This window comes from Nematostella vectensis, chromosome 1, assembly GCF_932526225.1.
Source record: "Nematostella vectensis chromosome 1, jaNemVect1.1, whole genome shotgun sequence".
Taxonomy (NCBI): domain Eukaryota; kingdom Metazoa; phylum Cnidaria; class Anthozoa; order Actiniaria; family Edwardsiidae; genus Nematostella; species Nematostella vectensis.
The window spans coordinates 6,490,680-6,509,927 of record NC_064034.1 but is presented as its reverse complement, the minus strand read 5'-3'; the positions used below and the strand labels follow the sequence as shown (position 1 = coordinate 6,509,927).

General features: G+C 42.1%; 3 protein-coding genes across 5 annotated transcripts in view; 2 read left to right on the top strand and 1 right to left on the bottom strand.

Moving 5' to 3' along the window:
- LOC116602991 (transient receptor potential cation channel subfamily A member 1) overlaps positions 1-11,760 on the top strand; it is a 35,888-nt gene extending 24,128 nt beyond the window's left edge. For 2 of the 3 annotated variants that reach the window (XM_032363870.2, XM_032363871.2), the window contains exons 14-30: positions 102-216; positions 399-568; positions 839-923; positions 1,468-1,524; positions 1,594-1,665; positions 2,366-2,436; positions 3,560-3,716; positions 3,879-3,911; positions 4,001-4,081; positions 4,459-4,625; positions 5,390-5,450; positions 7,080-7,145; positions 7,467-7,643; positions 8,149-8,217; positions 9,278-9,388; positions 9,644-9,762; positions 9,959-10,301. In XM_032363870.2, the coding sequence (XP_032219761.2) occupies positions 102-216; positions 399-568; positions 839-923; positions 1,468-1,524; positions 1,594-1,665; positions 2,366-2,436; positions 3,560-3,716; positions 3,879-3,911; positions 4,001-4,081; positions 4,459-4,625; positions 5,390-5,450; positions 7,080-7,145; positions 7,467-7,643; positions 8,149-8,217; positions 9,278-9,388; positions 9,644-9,762; positions 9,959-10,157 (1,810 nt within the window). In that variant the 3' untranslated portion in view covers positions 10,158-10,301. Of the gene's footprint in view, positions 1-101; positions 217-398; positions 569-838; positions 924-1,467; positions 1,525-1,593; positions 1,666-2,365; positions 2,437-3,559; positions 3,717-3,878; positions 3,912-4,000; positions 4,082-4,458; positions 4,626-5,389; positions 5,451-7,079; positions 7,146-7,466; positions 7,644-8,148; positions 8,218-9,277; positions 9,389-9,643; positions 9,763-9,958; positions 10,302-11,647 lie in introns of those variants that run through there. The other variant, XM_048730419.1, reaches the window with a different exon arrangement.
- LOC116602992 (uncharacterized protein DDB_G0271670) lies at positions 11,584-13,639 on the bottom strand. The gene is made up of 2 exons (XM_048730166.1): positions 11,747-13,639; positions 11,584-11,673 (listed from the first exon to the last, which is right to left on the bottom strand). The coding sequence occupies exons 1-2, from the start codon at positions 13,637-13,639 to the stop codon at positions 11,584-11,586; spliced, it is 1,983 nt and encodes a 660-aa protein (XP_048586123.1).
- A 2,221-nt stretch (positions 13,640-15,860) lies between these two features.
- LOC116602995 (delta-like protein 1) lies at positions 15,861-19,248 on the top strand. The gene is made up of 4 exons (XM_048730834.1): positions 15,861-15,988; positions 16,709-17,107; positions 17,775-17,891; positions 18,495-19,248. Exons 1-4 carry the CDS (start codon positions 15,922-15,924, stop codon positions 18,587-18,589), a joined length of 678 nt encoding a protein of 225 aa, XP_048586791.1. The 5' UTR covers positions 15,861-15,921; the 3' UTR covers positions 18,590-19,248.

The window sequence follows — 19,248 nt, the reverse complement described above, 5'->3', positions numbered from 1 at the left end:
CCCCCCAGGGCGTCGCAGTATATGTTAAGATCTCTATTATGACCTTTATGAGCCCATACTAAACTATGAATACCCGAATATTGTTGCGCATGTTGTTGTAGGGATCAAAACTTCAGAACTCCGCTTCATGAGGCAGCCATCAAGGGCTCCAAAAAGATCGTTGAAGCAATAATTGAGAAACACATTTATTGTTTGAATTACGTCGATGAAGACAAGGTAAACGTAAGAATACAGCGCGGCCCCCTGTCTCAATCTGTTCCCGAAAAGTTTATTTTGTACCATAAAAACTCTCAGAAAATATTTGTTTTTCGGAATCGCACTTTTTCCGCCCAGTCTTTCACGAATTTTGCTGCTTTTTGAGTTTTCTTTCCACATTTCCCGTTTGTTTCTTTGTGCAGAACACAGCTCTTCACCTGGCCGCCATTCACGGTCACGCACGCCTCGTTTCGGTGTTGCTCTCACTTCCGGAACAAGAAGTGCTTTTGAATTCGTCCAATCAGAACATTTTGGATGCTTCCCTGGAAATGGACATCAAGCCGGTTGTGCTTGCTATCATTGAACACGATAGGTAGGCGAGTAACTCGGGCTCAGTGTTTTTGTCTCTTACCGATGGCAACAAGCCCTCATTTGGGTTTACTAGGGGCAGGTTAGTGTAGGTTAGTTCTTTTTAAAATCAGAAATAACTAGTATATGCTAGAATGCAGCAAGCATTTTAAGCGCTGCAGAGTTTCACACACCCACGCCAACCTGTTGGCTGGTAGCGTAGCCGGTCTGCCTGTCTGCGTTATTTGGTTATGTTTTCGATTCATAGTAACACAATATCGTTATATATGCTCAGGTGGCGAGAAGTGATGACGTCATGTAACGCAGGGACTACAGCAACTCTTATCCGATTGGTGGAGAAAATGCCGGATGTGATGGAGGTGAGTCAAACATATCGATACATAGATGGACAGTTAGATGTCCCTGAAGAGGTAGAATGGTGCCCCCTTCCAATAACCCTGCCCTGCTATGACGGCTTTTATTTCGATATTCTCATACATTGTGAATTAGAAAAGGGTTATCAAGATGTTTCCATCGGGTGTGGTTGTAGAAGATTGCTCAATACGTATAACTCAATACTCAAGGACCCAAGCCGTTTAGTCAAAGTGTTTTACCTTTTTTAGTTGTTTATCTTATTTTGAGAAAGCCTTTTTTTCCGGGCATTTATCAAGACTGTCATACATGAACGACAAAAACGACATGAACGACATAATTATCATTCACACAATGTTTTTTGTAGTACCCTTACAGTAACATTAGCTAGAATATAATATTTTTTCAAAAAGGAAAATTTGATGTCAGCCCTAACGTATTTACAAGTTTTTTTTATAGTACAATTAATTGTATGTGGAATAAGTGGCCAGGTTAAAAGAGCGACATTCTCACCTCTATCGAGCTACTAAACGACACATGATCTCCTTTCAGCGTTTTCTTAACCAGTGCATACAGACAGAAGGGGATTCGCACAGCAGTGATTACAAGGTATGCAAACGTCTTAAAACGCTGAAATCGTTCTATCTATTTGCAACTTGAGTTCAAGTGTCATTTTAGATTAAATACGACTTGAGTCTGATCCTGAGCAAACCTACAAAGAAAAACAAGGGAACTCTTGAAGTACTTAAGGTGACATGCACTTTATTTGAATACAACCCTTCCGATCCTCCCCCCCCCCCCCCCCGCCCCACATACACACAGGTAACTTACGCACCACACCACTCCTGTAGGTAACAAACACCTAACCCCACCCCTGTAGGTAAATACACCTCATCCCACCCCTGTAGGTAACATACACCTCATCCCACCCCTGTAGATAACATACACCTTATCCCACCCCTGTAGGTAACATACACCTCATCCCTCCCCTGTAGGTAACATACACCTCATTCCACACCTGTAGATAACATACACCTCATCTTACCCCTGTAGGTAACATACACCTCATCTTACCCCTGTAGGTAACATACACCTCATCCCACCCCTGTAGGTAACATACACCTCATTCCACACCTGTAGGTAACATACACCTAATCCCACCCCTGTAGGTAACATACACCTCATCCCACCCCTGTAGGTAACATACACCTCATCCCACCCCTGTAGGTAACATACACCTCATCCCTTCCCTGTAGGTAACATACACCTCATTCCAAACCTGTAGATAACATACACCTCATCTTACCCCTGTAGGTAACATACACCTCATCCCACCCCTGTAGGTAACATACACCTCATCCCAACCGCAGGTATTATGCGCCTCATTCGAATACAACAGGTCAATTTGAAAAAAAAAAATCAAAGCATATAACATTTCGCTTTATTCCAGGCAATGGCGGATAACCGTCAGGACAAATGTTTAACCCATCCTCTGTGTTTTGTCTTGCTTAGTAAGAAATGGTGAGTAATTGAGATCATCAATTGATAATTGCGTTATTTCCATAACCTTCAAAGGGCTGGGTCATGTGTCGAAGGTAAGCCAAATAAAATGCTTCCATAAGGTGAGCGAATTTTTGAAAGTTTTCTTAGCATGAAAAAAGTGAAAGACATTAGTAGGAACATATATTTTTTTTAAAAAAATCGAAAAACATTTCGTTATCTGATTTTAAAGATCGAACAAAGCTGAGTTCGTTTATCTGATTTTGAGTGAATGTCTCATTCAAGCAGAAATTAGTTAGGCAGCTGAATGAAAACATGATGGGCATTCTGGAGAGAAAGTTTTCGCTCGCCAAAATACTTTAGACCCTGAATTCTGAACGCGATAGAAAAACTGCCAAGGTTCTCAAGTCAAGAACATACCGAAAAACCGGATTTTACAATGCTGCAAGGGCCATGTAAGCGCACCCCAATCGTCCTTGTCACCTACTAAAGTCGTGCTCCACATTTTGTAAGGAAATACTAGAATGAACTTTTGTATATAATTATGCGCGCACAAAGTTTCTTCATTAAAAAAAAGAGAAAAAAACTGAAAAAATATATATTGCTTTGCCTTCGATTGAACCTGGTATCCATACAATCTGGAAGCGCTAAAATATCGACCATACATGCAGACGTGCGCTGAATCACTGTATGGCAGCTAAAGCTCTACGGCTATGTTGGAGATTTAGGCCCCAACACCGCTGTATAGCGGACCTGTACAACACAAATGAAACTAAGGTACCCGCGCATTAATGGGGAGGCAATAACCAGGTTCCTAGCCCTGTACTAGTCGGTTGCACCACGCACAGCTCGCTGTGACGTAGAGTAAAATATCGAGGTCTACCTGGGCATCCTGGGTCGCTTGGCTGTGCCACCCCTCCCCCCCCCATATTTCCTTGTTTCTGTATTGTGACCCCTAAATCATATGCGGCCTGCTACGGCTCTATTGTTCAAGACATAAAATCAATTATGTCTGTTGTTGTTTTAGGTTCTTCTTCAAATTTTTTTGGGAAGATGATCTGTTGATTTCTATAACTTGAATCTAGAAGATAAAATAAGCTGATCAGTAGCGTGTTAAGTGACAATTGGATTGGAATTTTTCCAGGAGGATGTATGGCTCGGTGGTGTTTGTCCTAAACTTACTGATGTATCTGGCCTTTCTAATCCCTTTGACGTTTTTGCACATTGAGCTCGAGGAGGGCGACGCGATCTTCTGCCCCGAGCGCGTGAATAACACAGCTACAGGGCTCATTTACCTCAAGGTAAAAACAGATCGATGAAGAGACGATGGAGTATGAAGGAAATTATCAGTATCTTAAGAAACCATTCTATTTTGTGGCCAGATGAGTAGGTTTCTCAAATATTTTGTGGATTTTTTTTTTACGCGAGAATTTTGATGCTGATTGATTTGTTTCTCCTCTTAGAATTATAAGGCGATCTGCCATAGAAGGTTCCCGGTAAGCGAAAATAATAATGACAATAATAAAAATAATGCGGTTTACATGTTTGCTTGTACGCTGGTAACATTTCTGTCCTCCATTTCTAGAGATTGCAATATATGCAGTACTGGCTTATCTTATTTACTTGTCTTCATATCTTGAAAGAGGCGCTGGCTTTCTATATCCAGGTAGGTTTGATTAGCCATTAGTAAACACGTATCTTTTCATAAAAAAGGAAATTTTAGAAATTAGCCTATATATTTACCTTTCCAATCTTCGTCATAGCGGAGATTTTCATCATCATTATCACCGTGTAATGATCATCATTGTCATTTTATTTCTTTTTTCTCCTCCTATACCGACACCCGAGTCCATGTTAGCAAACTCGGAGGCGGGCTTCCCTATGCATCTTTTTTTAGCTAATCAGCTATGCTAACCGTCTCACGTATTACCAGAGAATACCCAAGTTTGTCACCGTCTCATTACCTGAGAATACCCATATTTGTCCCCAATCTTCCCACAGAGAATGTGCTTGTTGATACTCACCTGCGGTTTCCTCCTTTAGGGCATGCGCTATGTTTCCTCCCCGTCGAACATTCTGGATCTATCTGCATACTGCGCTGCCATCTTCTCTATCGTGCCGACCTGCGAATGCAAGTGGGGGCGGCAAAAGGAGGCGGCAGCGATAGCCATGTTCTTTGGTTGGCTTGTTCTCATTTTGCACCTGCGAAGGTAAAACTCTTACGTCACTGACCCGTGTATGGGCGTGACGTATTCGTGGGGTGGGTCCAGCCCCGTGCATGGGCGTGACGTATTCGTGGGGTGGGTCCAGCTCCGTGCATGGGCGTTGCGTATTCGTGGGGTGGGTCTAGCCCCGTGCATGGGCGTGGCGTATTCGTGGGGTATGTCCAGCCCCGTGCATGGGCGTGGCGTATTCGTGGGGTATGTCCAGCCCCGTGCATGGGCGTGGCGTATCCGTGGGGTATGTCCAGCCCCGTGCATGGGCGTTGCGTATTCGTGGGGTGGGTCTAGCCCCGTGCATGGGCGTGGCGTATTCGTGGGGTATGTCCAGCCCCGTGCATGGGCGTGGCGTATTTGTATTCCTACTTTCCCACCTCTTTTTAAAAATCTATACTCTTTCGATAAATAATCGAATCATGACGCACGTTTTTCTGTGCCTCATTATGTTTCAATTGCGAATACAAATAGCGCCATTCATCTGCCTCTGAGTTGCCACTGCCGACCAAAACGTATTCTGCAATGCACTCGTTTGCCCGGTGTTTTTATAGCGAAAAACCGACGTCTAGTTTTTCATTTTTGCTCAAAATCCAAAATGGCGGCTATAATAACACCGGGTTTCACATGCATTCCAGTTGTGGACTAACCATGTCCGCTACCTTCCTTTAAAAATCTCCCCCCCCCCCCTCCCCCCCCCCACCCCACATCCCGTGGCGTGTACCGGTCAACGTAAGTTGACCGTGACCGTGTATTTACAGGTTATCATTTTACGGCAAATACGTCATCATGCTGTACCGCATGTTCGTCACGCTACTTAAGGTGATTATCAAGAATATAAGAGTTTCAGCCGAAGCTGCTACAGATCTTTGTAGGAATAGCAGCAGGGGCGTCTTTTTATGTGTATTTGTGAGGCTTTTATTCGCTAGACGGTGCCATGGGTCACGGATTCACACAAACATTAAAGCGACCCTGGTGACATGACGGAAAAACATGACATAACGCTTCAAATAAGCTCATTTCAGATCTAATAAGGCGGAAAATTTCTTTAAGTACTTAGTGAGTAATAGCAAACAAAATAGTAAATGTGACTTTTTTTTCATTGATGTGTCTTTTTGTAAAGTGTCGTTGAAATTTCAGCTTTTCGTCCCTGAGCTCATACATAGCGCAAGGATGATCAAGGGAAAAATATCCTAGAAAGCAAAAATCTGGGTATGTTAATTTCGGCCTAACGTTATTTGTGTTTTAAAAATCAGTCCAGAATACAAGGAACCAATGGCCATTGTAAGAAATTGTGCCTTCTTTCTCTATCTCGAATTGCGCATTTTCCAGGTTTTTCCGTCATGTCGACCCTTGTAGAAATACCTTACCTCCCCAGATTCAATAGCCAGGGAAACTGAGGCACTGCGATTATTTAGTAACTAAACCCCTTCTGGCGGCTAGGATATCGTCGGATAATGTCTAAGGATGAGAAATGGTACGAAAAATAAACAGTTGGCCGAGAAGCGAAGCTTCGATGTAAAATTTTGAAGACCATTTCTCATCCGCGGACATTATCCGCCGATATCACAGTGAACTGATGGATTTACACCTAGTCTGTTTTCTTATAATTCTGCGGAGAGCTGGGTTAGAAATTGAAGCAAAAGTTTTTTTAATTTTTAAATGTCTTCTGCGCGCGCGCTGACGTGCACGGGAATGACGCCACGAGCGCGTGCTGTTGTGAATTTTTTGTCATTGTTTCTTCTTTCGCGTTTCAGGATGAATTCTAAAAAAATATGTATTGATGATAATTCTATAAAAGAAATCAAATATTCTTTTTGAAATCCTTGTTTGAGCAAACGAAAAGTGAGTTTTGACTGCACAAAAATGTTCACAGGACAGATATCATTTGTCCTGTGAAAATGTGCACGTGACCCGTATTGACCAATGAGCGCGCGAGAGAATTTATCACTGGGATATAAAACAATGATAAGGGCAAAGTGTGATCCGACCAGAGGTTTAAAATAGTAGATAGTAATGATGTCGCTAATAATGCTAATGATGAAAATAACAATGATACTGCGGATAACAATAACATTAACAACAACAACAACAACAACACGAGGGTCTGGTACCGAGCAATTTTAGTTTCTTTTCAGAGGCTTTCTCAATTGACTAAAGATGGTCACAGTCACTGTTTTTCTTTTTTGAATACAATTCATAAAGTTTGCGAAGCACCTGCGGTACGGCAGCATTAAAAATGACAAGAATCATGCAGGTTTTCCAAATAAGGAATATATTAGTTTCCTTATATGTAAGTAACCGCATCTGGGAAAAACGACATATTTTGGCTAAATTTTCTTGATATGCAATAACAATAAATTTAATAATGACAACTCCCACTTGTTGTACTTGTTGAAATTTTTATTTCGGTTTTGTAACCAACGCCACCATTTCTTTATGTTTCTGTAGGTCCTGGTGTTATTTGCCTTCTTCGCTATGGCATTTGGCACCACATTCTTTCTACTTATTGACCAGGTAAAATATTAGACATGTTACCCTGTATATCAGGGCTGTATATTTAATTTTAATTTGTTTTGATAGCAGATGTAATGATGTCACGACACAGCTTCATTATTTTAGGGAGCAGCCATTATTTATCGGAGGAGGGGGCGGCCCTAAATGATCACTAGAATAGTGGGGAAGGGGGGCACAGCCACGCCCTACTGGTGAAATCCTGATAATGATTTTAAACTATTATGGGTGGCATGCCCTTTGTACCCTTACAGTCCTGCATAACAGGATGAAAGTTAACGGGCTTTGCGTTATTTTCTACCAAGCGGGTTTTTTTTTTTTCAGGAACCGATGTTCACGACCTTGCCGACGGTGCTTATGTCGATGTTTATCATGACGCTTGGAGAACTCAACTACGCGGACAACTTCCTGCCATTCGGGAAGCAATACTACAAGGAGCTTGCTAACATATTTATGATACTGTTTTGCCTAGCAATGCCGATCATCATGATGAATATGCTGGTATGCAACAATACGACAATGCGGCACATTCTGCTATTCTATCATCCACAAATAGGCAACACATAATTTATTAGTCAAATACACCTTCTGCAAACAGACTAAAAAATGTGCCTGAATAGGATATTTACTCAGAGCCCATCCTGGCTAGATGAATGATTGGTAAATATTGTGTTTAAACATATCTCAACATGCTCTTTTGGCGCCCAATGGTAATCATCCCTCTAAGCTTTAGTGCTCAAGGAACCGCTTAGTGCATTTAGTGCCATGAGTGCACTAGGAACCGCTTTTTTTATATTTTTCGCTTCTCCTAGGAATCTTGGATTTCACTGCACTTTCTAGACTTTTTCGAAGTCCGCTGGTCAGCTTTTTAAAAATTAGCTTTTGCTGAACGCCTGATTTTTTAGGAAAATACCCATTAGATCGCGCGCTCCTATTAGGAAATCAAAGAGGGCGACTTGAGGCAAATCTATGGACATTCTAATCGATTGAGTTTGCTTGTCATCAGGTTGGTCTAGCTGTTGGAGATATCGACAAAATCGAGAAAAACGCTTTGATCGATAGATACGTGATGCAGGTACCAATAACATTCCCTTTTCTTTCTCACGCTAGTACACCACGAGAGATTTCGAGATCTATGACGATTTCACTTCAATAGGGGCGACTTGCGCTTACAGAACCATATGATTGTTTGGGTGGCGCGCTTAGGCTTTTAGCGGCAAAATAACAGCAACAAAAAGCCAAATTTTTTCAGAAAGGGTTTTTTAAGATTTTTTTTCGTCGTTCTCTGGTTTGACGGCCACAGTCATTCTTGTGATTATTTTGTTTTGAATTTGCCACCCAGAAAGGTCACGTGATCTCATAACGTCCCATATTCTCTATTGAACGAGAAAATGATTACTTTTCACATACAAAAGATTGCTTCTCACAAACCACTCGTGGTGGTTGCTCCGTGAGCATGTCCAAGTCAGGGGCCTCGTTTGCCTCTGTTTGTCGGTTCTGCTAGTTTGGCATTCCCGCTAGTTCATCTTCCCTCTCTAGGAAGACATGCACGCTAGTTCGTCGGCTTTCTGTAGGACGACTTGCCCACTCGTTCATCTTCCCTCTCTAGGTCGACGTGCCCGCTCGTTCGTCTGCTATCTCTAGGCCGACTTGCCCGCTCGTTCGTCTGCTATCTCTAGGTCGACATACCCGCTCGTTCGTCTGCTATCTCTAGGTCGACATGCCCGCTCGTTCATCTTCTCTCTCTAGGTCGACATGCCCGCTCGTTCGTCTGCTTTTTTAGGTTGACTTGCCCGCACGTTCGGCCGCCATCTCTAGGTCGACTTTCCCGCTCGTTCGTCTTCCCTCTGTAGGTCGACATGCCCGTTCGTTCATTTTCCCTATTTACATCGACTTACCCGTTCGTACGTCTGCCATCTCTGGGTCGATATGCCCGCTCGTTCGTCTTCCCTCTCTAGGTCGACTTGCCCGCTTGTTCGTCTGCCATCTCAAGGTCGACATGCCCCTTCGTTCGTCTGCTATCTCTAGGTCGACATGCCCGCTTGCCCGTCTGCTATCTCTAGGCCGACATGCACGTTCGTTATCGTCTGCCATTTCTAGGTCGACAAAACCGCTCGTTCGTTTTCCCCCCATAGGTTGACATGTTGCGGGACATCGAGGGCGCCTTCCCTTACCGCTTACTCCGCCGCATCCACATGAAGCAGTACACGGAGTACCCGAACGGAACACCGCCATTATTCTCTCGTGTAAGTATAAAAGTTGCCTTTGTTGTTGCATATGTTCTCATATTCTGTTTGACTTTTCTTGGGTATTTTACATTTGTGCAAGATGTATTTAGAGGTTTACATGACCTCACTTCCTTTACCCATACCATTTCCTTTGCGGGTGTGTTTTTTCTCTCCTTTAATATTAACCAATATTAACTCTCTAAAGTATCACATACAGTTAGGATTAAAAGTTGATGTTGCTGATTGTCCTCTAATGGATTTTGATCTTTGAAGATATTTGAATCACTACTCGGTTTTGGTGGAGCGGAAGATGAGGAAGACCTGGGTACTAGAGATGAGTTTGTGAAAGACTTTGAGGAGATCAAGGTCAAAATGGACGAACATTCAAACGAGTACGTACCTTGTCAACAATCCATAATAAAAAGCCAGTAAACAGGGAGGTTTCTCTATCGTAAAAAAACGCAAACTTTCACAAGAGGTGCCATGGATGATTTTGTCTCAAAGGCACGAGGGAACTAGGCAAAAGGCCGCGGAAAACCTTTACACTCCAAAATGATTGCTAAAACTCTTGTTTCTCATTTCACTCAGGTTGGAAGAAATTAACGATACTCTTAAAACAGTCCTACACATGCTACAGAACAATAACCAGGAAGAAGTCAGGTCGGTTAGCTCAGTTACCGCAGACGATCTCCGGCAAACAATGTCGTCTATTCTCAGCATCCCCAGGCAAAGCATCATGGGACTGTCCGGTCTGTCATTTGGTGGCAGGCCGCCACCAAGAGCATAGTTTGGCTAATTTCAAAGTATATCGGTATTTGCAGTAAGGAGCTGGCTGTTTTGGAAGGTTCACAGTTCACTATTCATGGTACAATAACAATAACAATAACAATAACAATAACAATAACAATAACAATAACAATAACAATAACAATAACAATAACAATAACAATAACAATAACAATAACAATAACAATAACAATAACAATAACAATAACAATAACAATAACAATAACAATAACAATAACAATAACAATAACAATAACAATAACAATAACAATAACAATAACAATAACAATAACAATAACAATAACAATAACAATAACAATAACAATAACAATAACAATAACAATAACAATAACAATAACAATAACAATAACAATAACAATAACAATAACAATAACAATAACAATAACAATAACAATAACAATAACAATAACAATAACAATAACAATAACAATAACAATAACAATAACAATAACAATAACAATAACAATAGTAGTAGTAATAGTAATAGTAATAGTAATAGTAATAGTAATAGTAATAGTAATAGTAATAGTAATAGTAATAGTAATAGTAATAGTAATAGTAATAGTAATAGTAATAGTAATAGTAATAGTAATAGTAATAGTAATAGTAATAGTAATAGTAATAGTAATAATAATAGTAATAATAATAGTAATAGTAATAGTAATAGTAATAGTAATAACAATAATAATAATAATAATAATAATAATAATAATAATAATAATAATAATAATAATAATAATAATAATAAAAGGCAGATAGTGGTCATTTTTTTACACAATAGTGCGGTAATTAATTAAAGGTTACAAAAGCTATATTTCGGCAAATAATATGAAAAAATGATAAGAAAAAGTTTAACGTCTAGAAAAATTGTACACAAATTTCGCAAAAACCGCATATGAGAATTCTTCAATTTAATACAACTTATATATTTTATAATTGTTTCCAGCATCAACTATCTAAACCTATTTAGACTATCATTAACGTTTAGTTGCTCTATTAGTATAAAATCCAATTCATATAAACCATATGGGCAATAATCGTCCATTAAAGGATTCTTAGCACTAAAACTCCGCTTCTGCCTTTATAACGTTTATAGCGCTACGCAAGCAAGGTCCCGGATGCTGTTCCTCCCTACCTTTTGTAGCAAGGCGTCGCTCACGTCTAATCGCAGTGGGCCGCATGCACCCTCCGGCCTCCAAAAAGATGGAATGGTTTAATTACTTACAATCGTTCTAACGCGCAATATTTTATAACTCTGTCTACGCGTACTTCTCTCTACTCCCCCCCCCCCCCCCCCCCCCTTATACCAAGTAGAAAAAAAAACATCTAGAGGTCACTACATCATGTGTCAAATTCCCCCGCCCTACCCAAAAAGACTTTTACAGGGTACTAAGGTACCATCTGATCTAGCAAGTGTCTTTTTGGTAACTTTTGAAGTCAGAACAGGCCATTTTCTTGTCGTTCTTGTAGATATACCTGGACCTAAAGGCCTCTACCTATAACACAAATCAAAACAACAAGAATAGAAGCCTTTATAGCAGCCCCTCCCCCTCCGGTTGAAGCCCTAACCACTTCCGGGTCGACACTCGTGTTGTACCTCACGGTGCGTGACGGTTGAACGGCAATCACTTGCGTGATGTTGGTGGATTGCGGGACGGAAGTAACGCCATCAGCTTTCTGCTTCAAAGTGGATTGCGTTACATATGCAATGCTTTCTCTTGATGAGGACATCACAGCCTTAGATGGCGAGTTTGATAAATCTGGTGTCACGATGCTTGACTTTGGAGGACTTGTTGTATACTTGAGATCACCTGAATGCGTGACGGAAGTAACGGGAGAGCCTTGTAATTCCGCTGACGCTGCTACTGAAATAATTGATTGCGTGATGCTTTTTGCGTGACTGGCCTGGACGCTTGACGTGGCAGATGTGATATAAGCTGCTTTGATGGTCGTGCTTGAGATTTTGGCGTCCATCGTTATTGCGTGACTAACTTTATAGGAATCACCATCAGTCACGCTGCCTTGTGACGTCCCTGGTGCTGTTGTCATTGTGCTTGAACTTGTTGTGTGACTGGCTTCAGAATGTTCACCGGGTTGCGCTACGGAGGATTCTCTGGAATCTGTCACGAACGTCGATGTGCCTAGTGTGACAAGTACAGTCTTTCTTGCAAAAATCTCATCGCCTTCCCTTGATAGCGTGGCTGTGAAAGATTCAGATGCTTTTGTCGTCGTCGGTAACCCTAAAGCCAGAGAGCTTGAGCTCGTTGTAGATTCTTTCGACGTTGGTGACTCCATTGCCGCAGTACTTGAGCTTGTTGTGTGACTGCTGACTAGGTCAACTACAGCTGACTGCGTGACGAAAGTAGCTTCAGATTCTTTCGATGCCATTACCATAGTACTTGAACTCATTATGTTGCTGCCTAGATCAGCTCGAGCTGACTGTTTGACGGAAGTAGCTTCAAAATTTTGCGTCATCGTTAAAGATGTCCCCACAAAACTTGTGCTACTCGCGTGACTGACTCTAGTTGACTTCGTGACGGTAGTAAAATTGAACGCTTTTGTCGTCATCGTTAAACCTGATGCGACAGAACTTGGTCCCGTTACGTGACTGACTAGGTCTATTCTCGTCGACTTTGTGACGGGATTAGCTTCAGAACTTCTTCTCATCGATACAACTGACGGCCAAAAGCTTGAGCTCGTTGCGTGACTTTTATTGTTGCCTTCAGTTGACTGCGTTACGGAAGTAACGCTAGAAGGGTTGACTTTCATCAAGAGGCTTGAATGTAAGGCAGGAGTATATGTCGTGACATATGCCGTGACATCAGTCTTTTCCCGACTTGAATAAACACCAACACTTGCAGAAGACATAACACCATTGTTGGTTGAGCTAGACCTCGTAACTTGATTCGGCTCAATCCCCACGCTTCCGATTGGTTGCGTGACAGAAGTAGCTTTAGCACACAGGTGTGATGGCTCACTTGTCACGCCATTTTTATAGCCACTTGATTGTGGTGTCGCAGTAGATAGTGGGCTTGACTCAACTGAAGTATTCTCAACCCTTGAATAAACCAATGTTGGAACTTTTGTTTTGTAGCTTTTCAAGGTGGTTGCTTCCGTAGGTTTTATCACCGAAGGAAGATGTGAGTTGGTCAGAGTAACTTTTGCAGAAAACTGAGCCTGGCTAGAAAAACTGATAGAAGATTTCGCGACATCATCATTAACAGAATTGCTGCTCACAGAGATAAAAATGCCTGTATCCATAGGGGTAGCCTTAACTTCTCCGAACGAAGACACAGAGACTCTCGACATCGAAGTTAACCAGCCTCTAATTTGTACTGCGTCAGTGGATGGGGAAAGAGAGGAAGTATTCATCGAAGTCGTTTCTTTGACCAGGAACGAGACGAAAACTGCAAGAATCGTAGTTGTATAACGATTGCTTTTCTGGCTTATGGCGATCGCCATATTTACAGTTAAACGCTGGTCGGAGTGGACTGCAAACTGCCGCTTTCTCTTTGTTACTGATCATAAGGATGGGCAGAATCTAGTGGGCCACCTCTGAACTCATGGTTTATGTAATATCAGTTTCCCAAAATAATGCAAGATTTAATAAACTCTTTGACGCCGCTAAGCAAATATTCCCTAGTCGGCAGTCTTCGTTTTGCGGGTATAAACGGGTGAATGTCATTTTGACAGAATTTTTTTATTTCTTTATGGCCATTTCCCTAGTGTTTTGCTTATTCTAAGCAAAAAGACCTGTTTCCACCAAGCAGTAAAGGAAAACGCCACTTTAATTGTTAAGTGCGTTCACGATCTTTACTGATAAGAAAACTTGCATAAAATAAGAAAGTTCTAGAGCACAATATTTATTAACCAGTATTTTGTCAAAACATATTTAAGACTCATTCAAACGGGGCAGTTTATACCATACAAAATAAAGAAAAAAGCTCATACTTAATAGAAGTGTATCCTTAGAAAACATCACGAATTATTGATGATTTGTTTTTCTTTCGACTTCCTTGGCAAGAATGTTTAGACAGTCAACAGGGTGTCCTTATACCCTCCGGGAGGAAAGAAAAAACTTTAGTAGACGAAACAAGGGGAATGATTTGACAAAGACGCCTTCTACACCAAGCAGAGGTGAAGTCTGTTTGTCCAATACCCAGTTTATGTCTATAGTTTGCCAAATAAAGTATAATTCAACAAAATAAGGAACCGCAGACGCGATTGATGTGCATAATATATCTATAAGAAATGATAAATTTCTCTTTTTTGTGGGGGAAAGAAACGTTATCTGAACAATCTGGAACAATGTCATCCAATCATAGGACAAAGCAGGGAAATTCCTGTGCGCATAATCTCTTTTTTTAGATATTATAGTTTGGGATATATGGAGAGTCCTACAAGTTTATTTATTTTATTGGTTCTAAGATGGCGGGTCTGTTGTGGTGTAATGAAATGATACCTTTGCAATGTTTACTTGATTTTTTCCGGATGTTTACAACATCTCACAAATCACAAAAACACGCGAACTAGAACTATATGTTTCACAACATCGCGAACTAAAACTGTCTCATAACATCGCACCAAACACAAGCAAACAAGAGCAAACTTAAACCACATGCAGACGGCACAATCTACGAGAATTTAACTACACTGCGTGCAGCCGGAAATTTCCGGCTCACACAGGCTAGCTGGGGCAAGAAAAACGCTTTCACACAATATGCATTCGTATTGACTTTTAAAGACTGGTTTTATGAAATCAAGATCTAAGATTAAAAGCTGTTTTGTAAAAACAAAAATGTGCGCCTCTTCAAGCGTTAATGCCTTTACATTTCTCCTGAGTGATAAAACAGAGGTGTACTGACTAACGTAGTTTCTCGTGCCACTCATCAGCCATCACCCTAGTGTTAAGAGGGTCTAGAGAGCTGCAGTCGCTTTCTTTTTGCATTTTCAACACATACAAAAGGGGTGCATAACCTGAGAAGGCACGAATCGTGAGCCGTTGTATCATGCGCGTGCCAAGGATCAAGGATAAAGGATTGGCTGAGGGGAAGTGCACGCATTGCATCGGCGTAGCCGGGATTTTTAACAGAGGGGGCCCACAAGGCCCTTTCAAGGCATATTCTTCTGCATTTTAAAAATTGTCTAATACCTCTCAGAGCCCACGTACCTTTGTGTCAGCGGGTGGGTATGCGCGCACACCCGTGTACGCACCTACTGGGCACCCTGTGTTGAAATTTGTTAGAATTTCTAAGCTTCCGGGATGATAAACACATACAGGCTTGACGACTTTATAGATGATTTCCCAATCTTTTATACCGTACGAATAATAACGAACCCATTTTTTTCCTTACAATTTTTTTTTGCGTATGCGCAAAGAACATTTTAAAATTTGATATCTTGTATAACAGAGTGTCTTGATATAGGGTTGTAGGAATATGACCTCCATCGTCTCCACCTCCATGCTCAATTCCGCCCAATTTAGACACACCACCTAGCGGCCTAGGCTCGTGTACTAATGTCTGACAATAACACATGTTTGCTAATCAAGGCAATGTCTTCGTAGCACCTTTGCGCTCCTTTTCGCGCGCGACTCGTAACGAGGAAACGGCGGGGAAGCACTTTTTTTCGTGCAAAATCAGTATTTTGTGCCAACAATAAAGCTCGCGTGTGACAAACCCAAGAAGCAGGTTAAATATTAACTAAACCTATAAAGTGGTCTACCCACACACGAGGCACGCAATATGACGGGTCTAGGAGCTGTTTTGATCGCGGTGACGGCTGCTTACTACATCATCCAAGCTGATGGCGGTAAGCAAGCTTATATATACAATCATTATGCCTTTGACGGTAACGTGTATAAATATTCGGCACACTGCCATGGTTGTAATTTCACGATTATTTTGTATGACATATGACCTCGTACATATTTTGATGGATTGTTGAGGTTGTTTTTGAGGATAGTATTCCGTTTCTCTTTCACTTTACTAGCGGTGAGTTTTGACCCAATAAATTAAAGCTAAATCTCTCTCTTGGCATTGCCATGAAATGTAGTAGTTGCGTGTGAATGCCATAAGCGGTACTCACGTCTCCATAAAGCCAAGACAAAAAGATTCCATTCATATTTGTAAAATGAGAGGATCGAATACAACAAAGCATCTATACTCTCATAACTCTCGACCGATAACTCTTCCATCAAGTAGAGTTTAGCATCAACACTCATGTCTGATAAAATTTGTTACCTTGGAATAACAAGTGTTATGGTTTATGGTAGATTTGTATTGAGTATTTGTTTAATGAATGGACCATTCCGGGGGTCTGTAAGGTCACTTCGAACGAGAGCCGGATAACAGGCAGCCCAAGGCAACTGACATTTGTTCTGTAAAGGAATATATGGGGGAGATTTTCCAAAGTTATTTGATTTGATTCAATCGAGCGGACTGTTTTTCTGTCTCTATTCTTGTTTTTGGTTACTACAATTGCTTCACAAAAACATGACTGGTGAAGTGTTTTGTTTTTGTTTCTGTTTAGTTGATGTAGCTATCCCCAGCAACCAGCGCATGCAAATGATTGGCCTGGATTGTGTCAAGTTTATGTGGTCGGCATGTAGCCCTCCTCAAAACTGTACCGTAAACCTAAAGTTGAAGAAACTGAAGTCATCCTCAACCAACCCCTCCGTGACAAGCCCTTTTAATAACCTTAGTCCGCAACTGACCTCTGACAATAAGTCCTACATATTCTGTGTGATGAATAATGGTAACGAGAGTAGCTTCCTGGATGGCGGTTGTTGTCAGAGAAGTGGAATTGGTTACCACGAGTTTGAGTTCAAGCAGTATGATTACATGAGCTTCCATGTCGAGAACTGTGCTGCGGACTCAGAGAACTGCGTTTCCAACGCGAAGCAGCCTTGGTCAACTTATGTTATCCCTAGTAAGTGATAATTGATCTGATGCGGTTTATTTAAAAGATGGATGAGCCCGGTCTTCCGGAAGTCAAGAAGATAAGGAGGCCTGAGGGAAACGGGGAGGCCTGAGGAATTTGGGGAAATGTAACAAAATGGGGGAGGCCTGAGGAGAATGGGGAGGCCAAAGTGAGATGGGGAGGCCTGAGGATGATGGGGAGGCCTAAGTGAGATGGGGAGGCCTGAGTGAGATGGGGAGGCCTGATGAGGATGGGGAGGCCTGAGGAGGATTGGGAGGCCTAAGTGAGATGGGGAGGCCTTAGTGAGATGGGGAGGCCTGAGTGAGATGGGGAGGCCTGATGAGGATGGGGAGGCCTGAGGAGGATGGGGAGGCCTGAGGAGGATGGGGAGGTCTAAGTGAGATGGGGAGGCCTGAGTGAGATGGGGAGGCCTTAGTGAGATGGGGAGGCCTGAGTGAGATGGGGAGGCCTGATGAGGATGGGGAGGCCTGAGGAGGATGGGGAGGCCTAAGTGAGATGGGGAGGCCTAAGTGAGATGGGGAGGCCTGAGGAGGATGGGGAGACCTGAGTGAGATGGGAAGGCCTAATTGAGATGGGGAGGCCTGAGGAGGATGGAGAAGACCTGAGGAGGTTAGGGGGATGGGAAGATCTATTGAGACTCGTTTTTCTCTTGTAGGTAAAAATCCATGCATCACAGGCAGCCCTTGCAAGAATCGCGCCACGTGCAGTTCAAGGGTTGCCAACGATTTCAACTGCACTTGTATCGGTAACTGGGTCGGGAAAGATTGCAGTGGTAAGCTGTTGCTTTTTGCACATCTTTCAAAACTAGGATTTGTTTATATTAATATATTTATTTTCCATAACGCAATACGAGTTACGACACGAGGAATATCCAAGTGCATCCTTATTTGAAAAAGGGTTTTATATAGATGCGTAGGGAAGATACAAAGCTTTTTCAGCCTTGAAAAAAGGTTTTTGACAGAACTTCGCAAAAGCATATTACACGCAGTCACACAATTGAACACCATTTCATAGAGCTATGGGAAATATAGTTCCATTATTACCGTTTTTTCCGAAGAACTATTTTATATGCCCTATTTCATAACAATTCCTGGCAGGTTTTTTCCCGTCACGCTATCGGGTAATAATGGAACTATTTCCGGTTGCACGCAGGCTAGGGAAACTCAGCTTCTCTCATACAAACTCGATTAGTTCTTTGCAGCCCGCCGTGAGCGTTGGTCACATATAGTCTGTGAGAATACTTTCTAACAGTCTCCCCGCTCTTTGGGGGAGAGGAAGGGAGGGAATCGAATTACCGTACAGGCTACAAGCATAGTTCATTTAATAACGAGCGGTGAGCTTCTTCCAATCAGTAATGTTTTTTTTATTATTTCAGATCAGCCAACCTCTCGCCCAAAAGCAGATGCCTCTCCTCTCGTAGGAACAGTAGCGCTCTTTTTGACTCTTCAAGTTGTGATACAGCTTATTTAACAACATACGAGGAACCGACGATGCTGCTGCATCTGGAAAATCTTTAAAGTATTTTTTGTTTGTTTTCTTGTAATCCTATGAAGTGACTGAAAGTTGACTTTAACAGCACACTAGCATACACACATTGCACCGGTCGGGCCAAGACGGGACGCTAGCACAGTCTATTACCCGTGCAGTTCGGCAACCATGGACAGCTGTTTCGTCCTTATTAGGACTCGTCAGCATGGCATAGCCGGTTTGCTTCAGTTATAACTTCATCGTCAATAAACTGCAGGGCGACTTCGACTCGAACGGGGATTTTCCCGTGCTATTTGATCAGCACGCCGCATGATGCAGCGGTTTATTGCATAGTGAAAGTAGTGGCGGCGGACAGGGGGCAGCAAGGGGCAAGCTTGTCCCCTGACTTGAAAAGTGTGTGTGTGGCGGGAGGGGCGGGGGGGGGGGGTTGGGGTTGGGGGGGGCATTTCCTTTCTTGTTAAATTCCCAATTGACAAAGAATTTGGAAAAGAAATACTAGCAAGGTTTTCAAGAAAGGGGGCGGATTCAATGTTCCTACGTGCATTTTCTCATATTACTTGTTATTTTTAAGGTCGCTCGGCCAACTCTTAAATCCGCCGCCTCTGGTTCCTTATGACAAATAAAAAAGAATCATAATCCAA

Coding starts and splice junctions, on each gene's coding strand:
- LOC116602992 (XM_048730166.1), bottom strand. CDS start 13,639: ATGGCGATCGCCATAAGCCAGAAAAGCAATCGTTATACAACTACGATT. Junction 11,674..11,746: donor CGAGTGTCGACCCGGAAGTG/GTTAGGGCTTCA, acceptor TTTGTGTTATAG/GTAGAGGCCTTTAGGTCCAG.
- LOC116602995 (XM_048730834.1), top strand. CDS start 15,922: ATGACGGGTCTAGGAGCTGTTTTGATCGCGGTGACGGCTGCTTACTAC. Junction 17,108..17,774: donor GTCAACTTATGTTATCCCTA/GTAAGTGATAAT, acceptor TTTCTCTTGTAG/GTAAAAATCCATGCATCACA. Junction 17,892..18,494: donor GGTCGGGAAAGATTGCAGTG/GTAAGCTGTTGC, acceptor TTATTATTTCAG/ATCAGCCAACCTCTCGCCCA.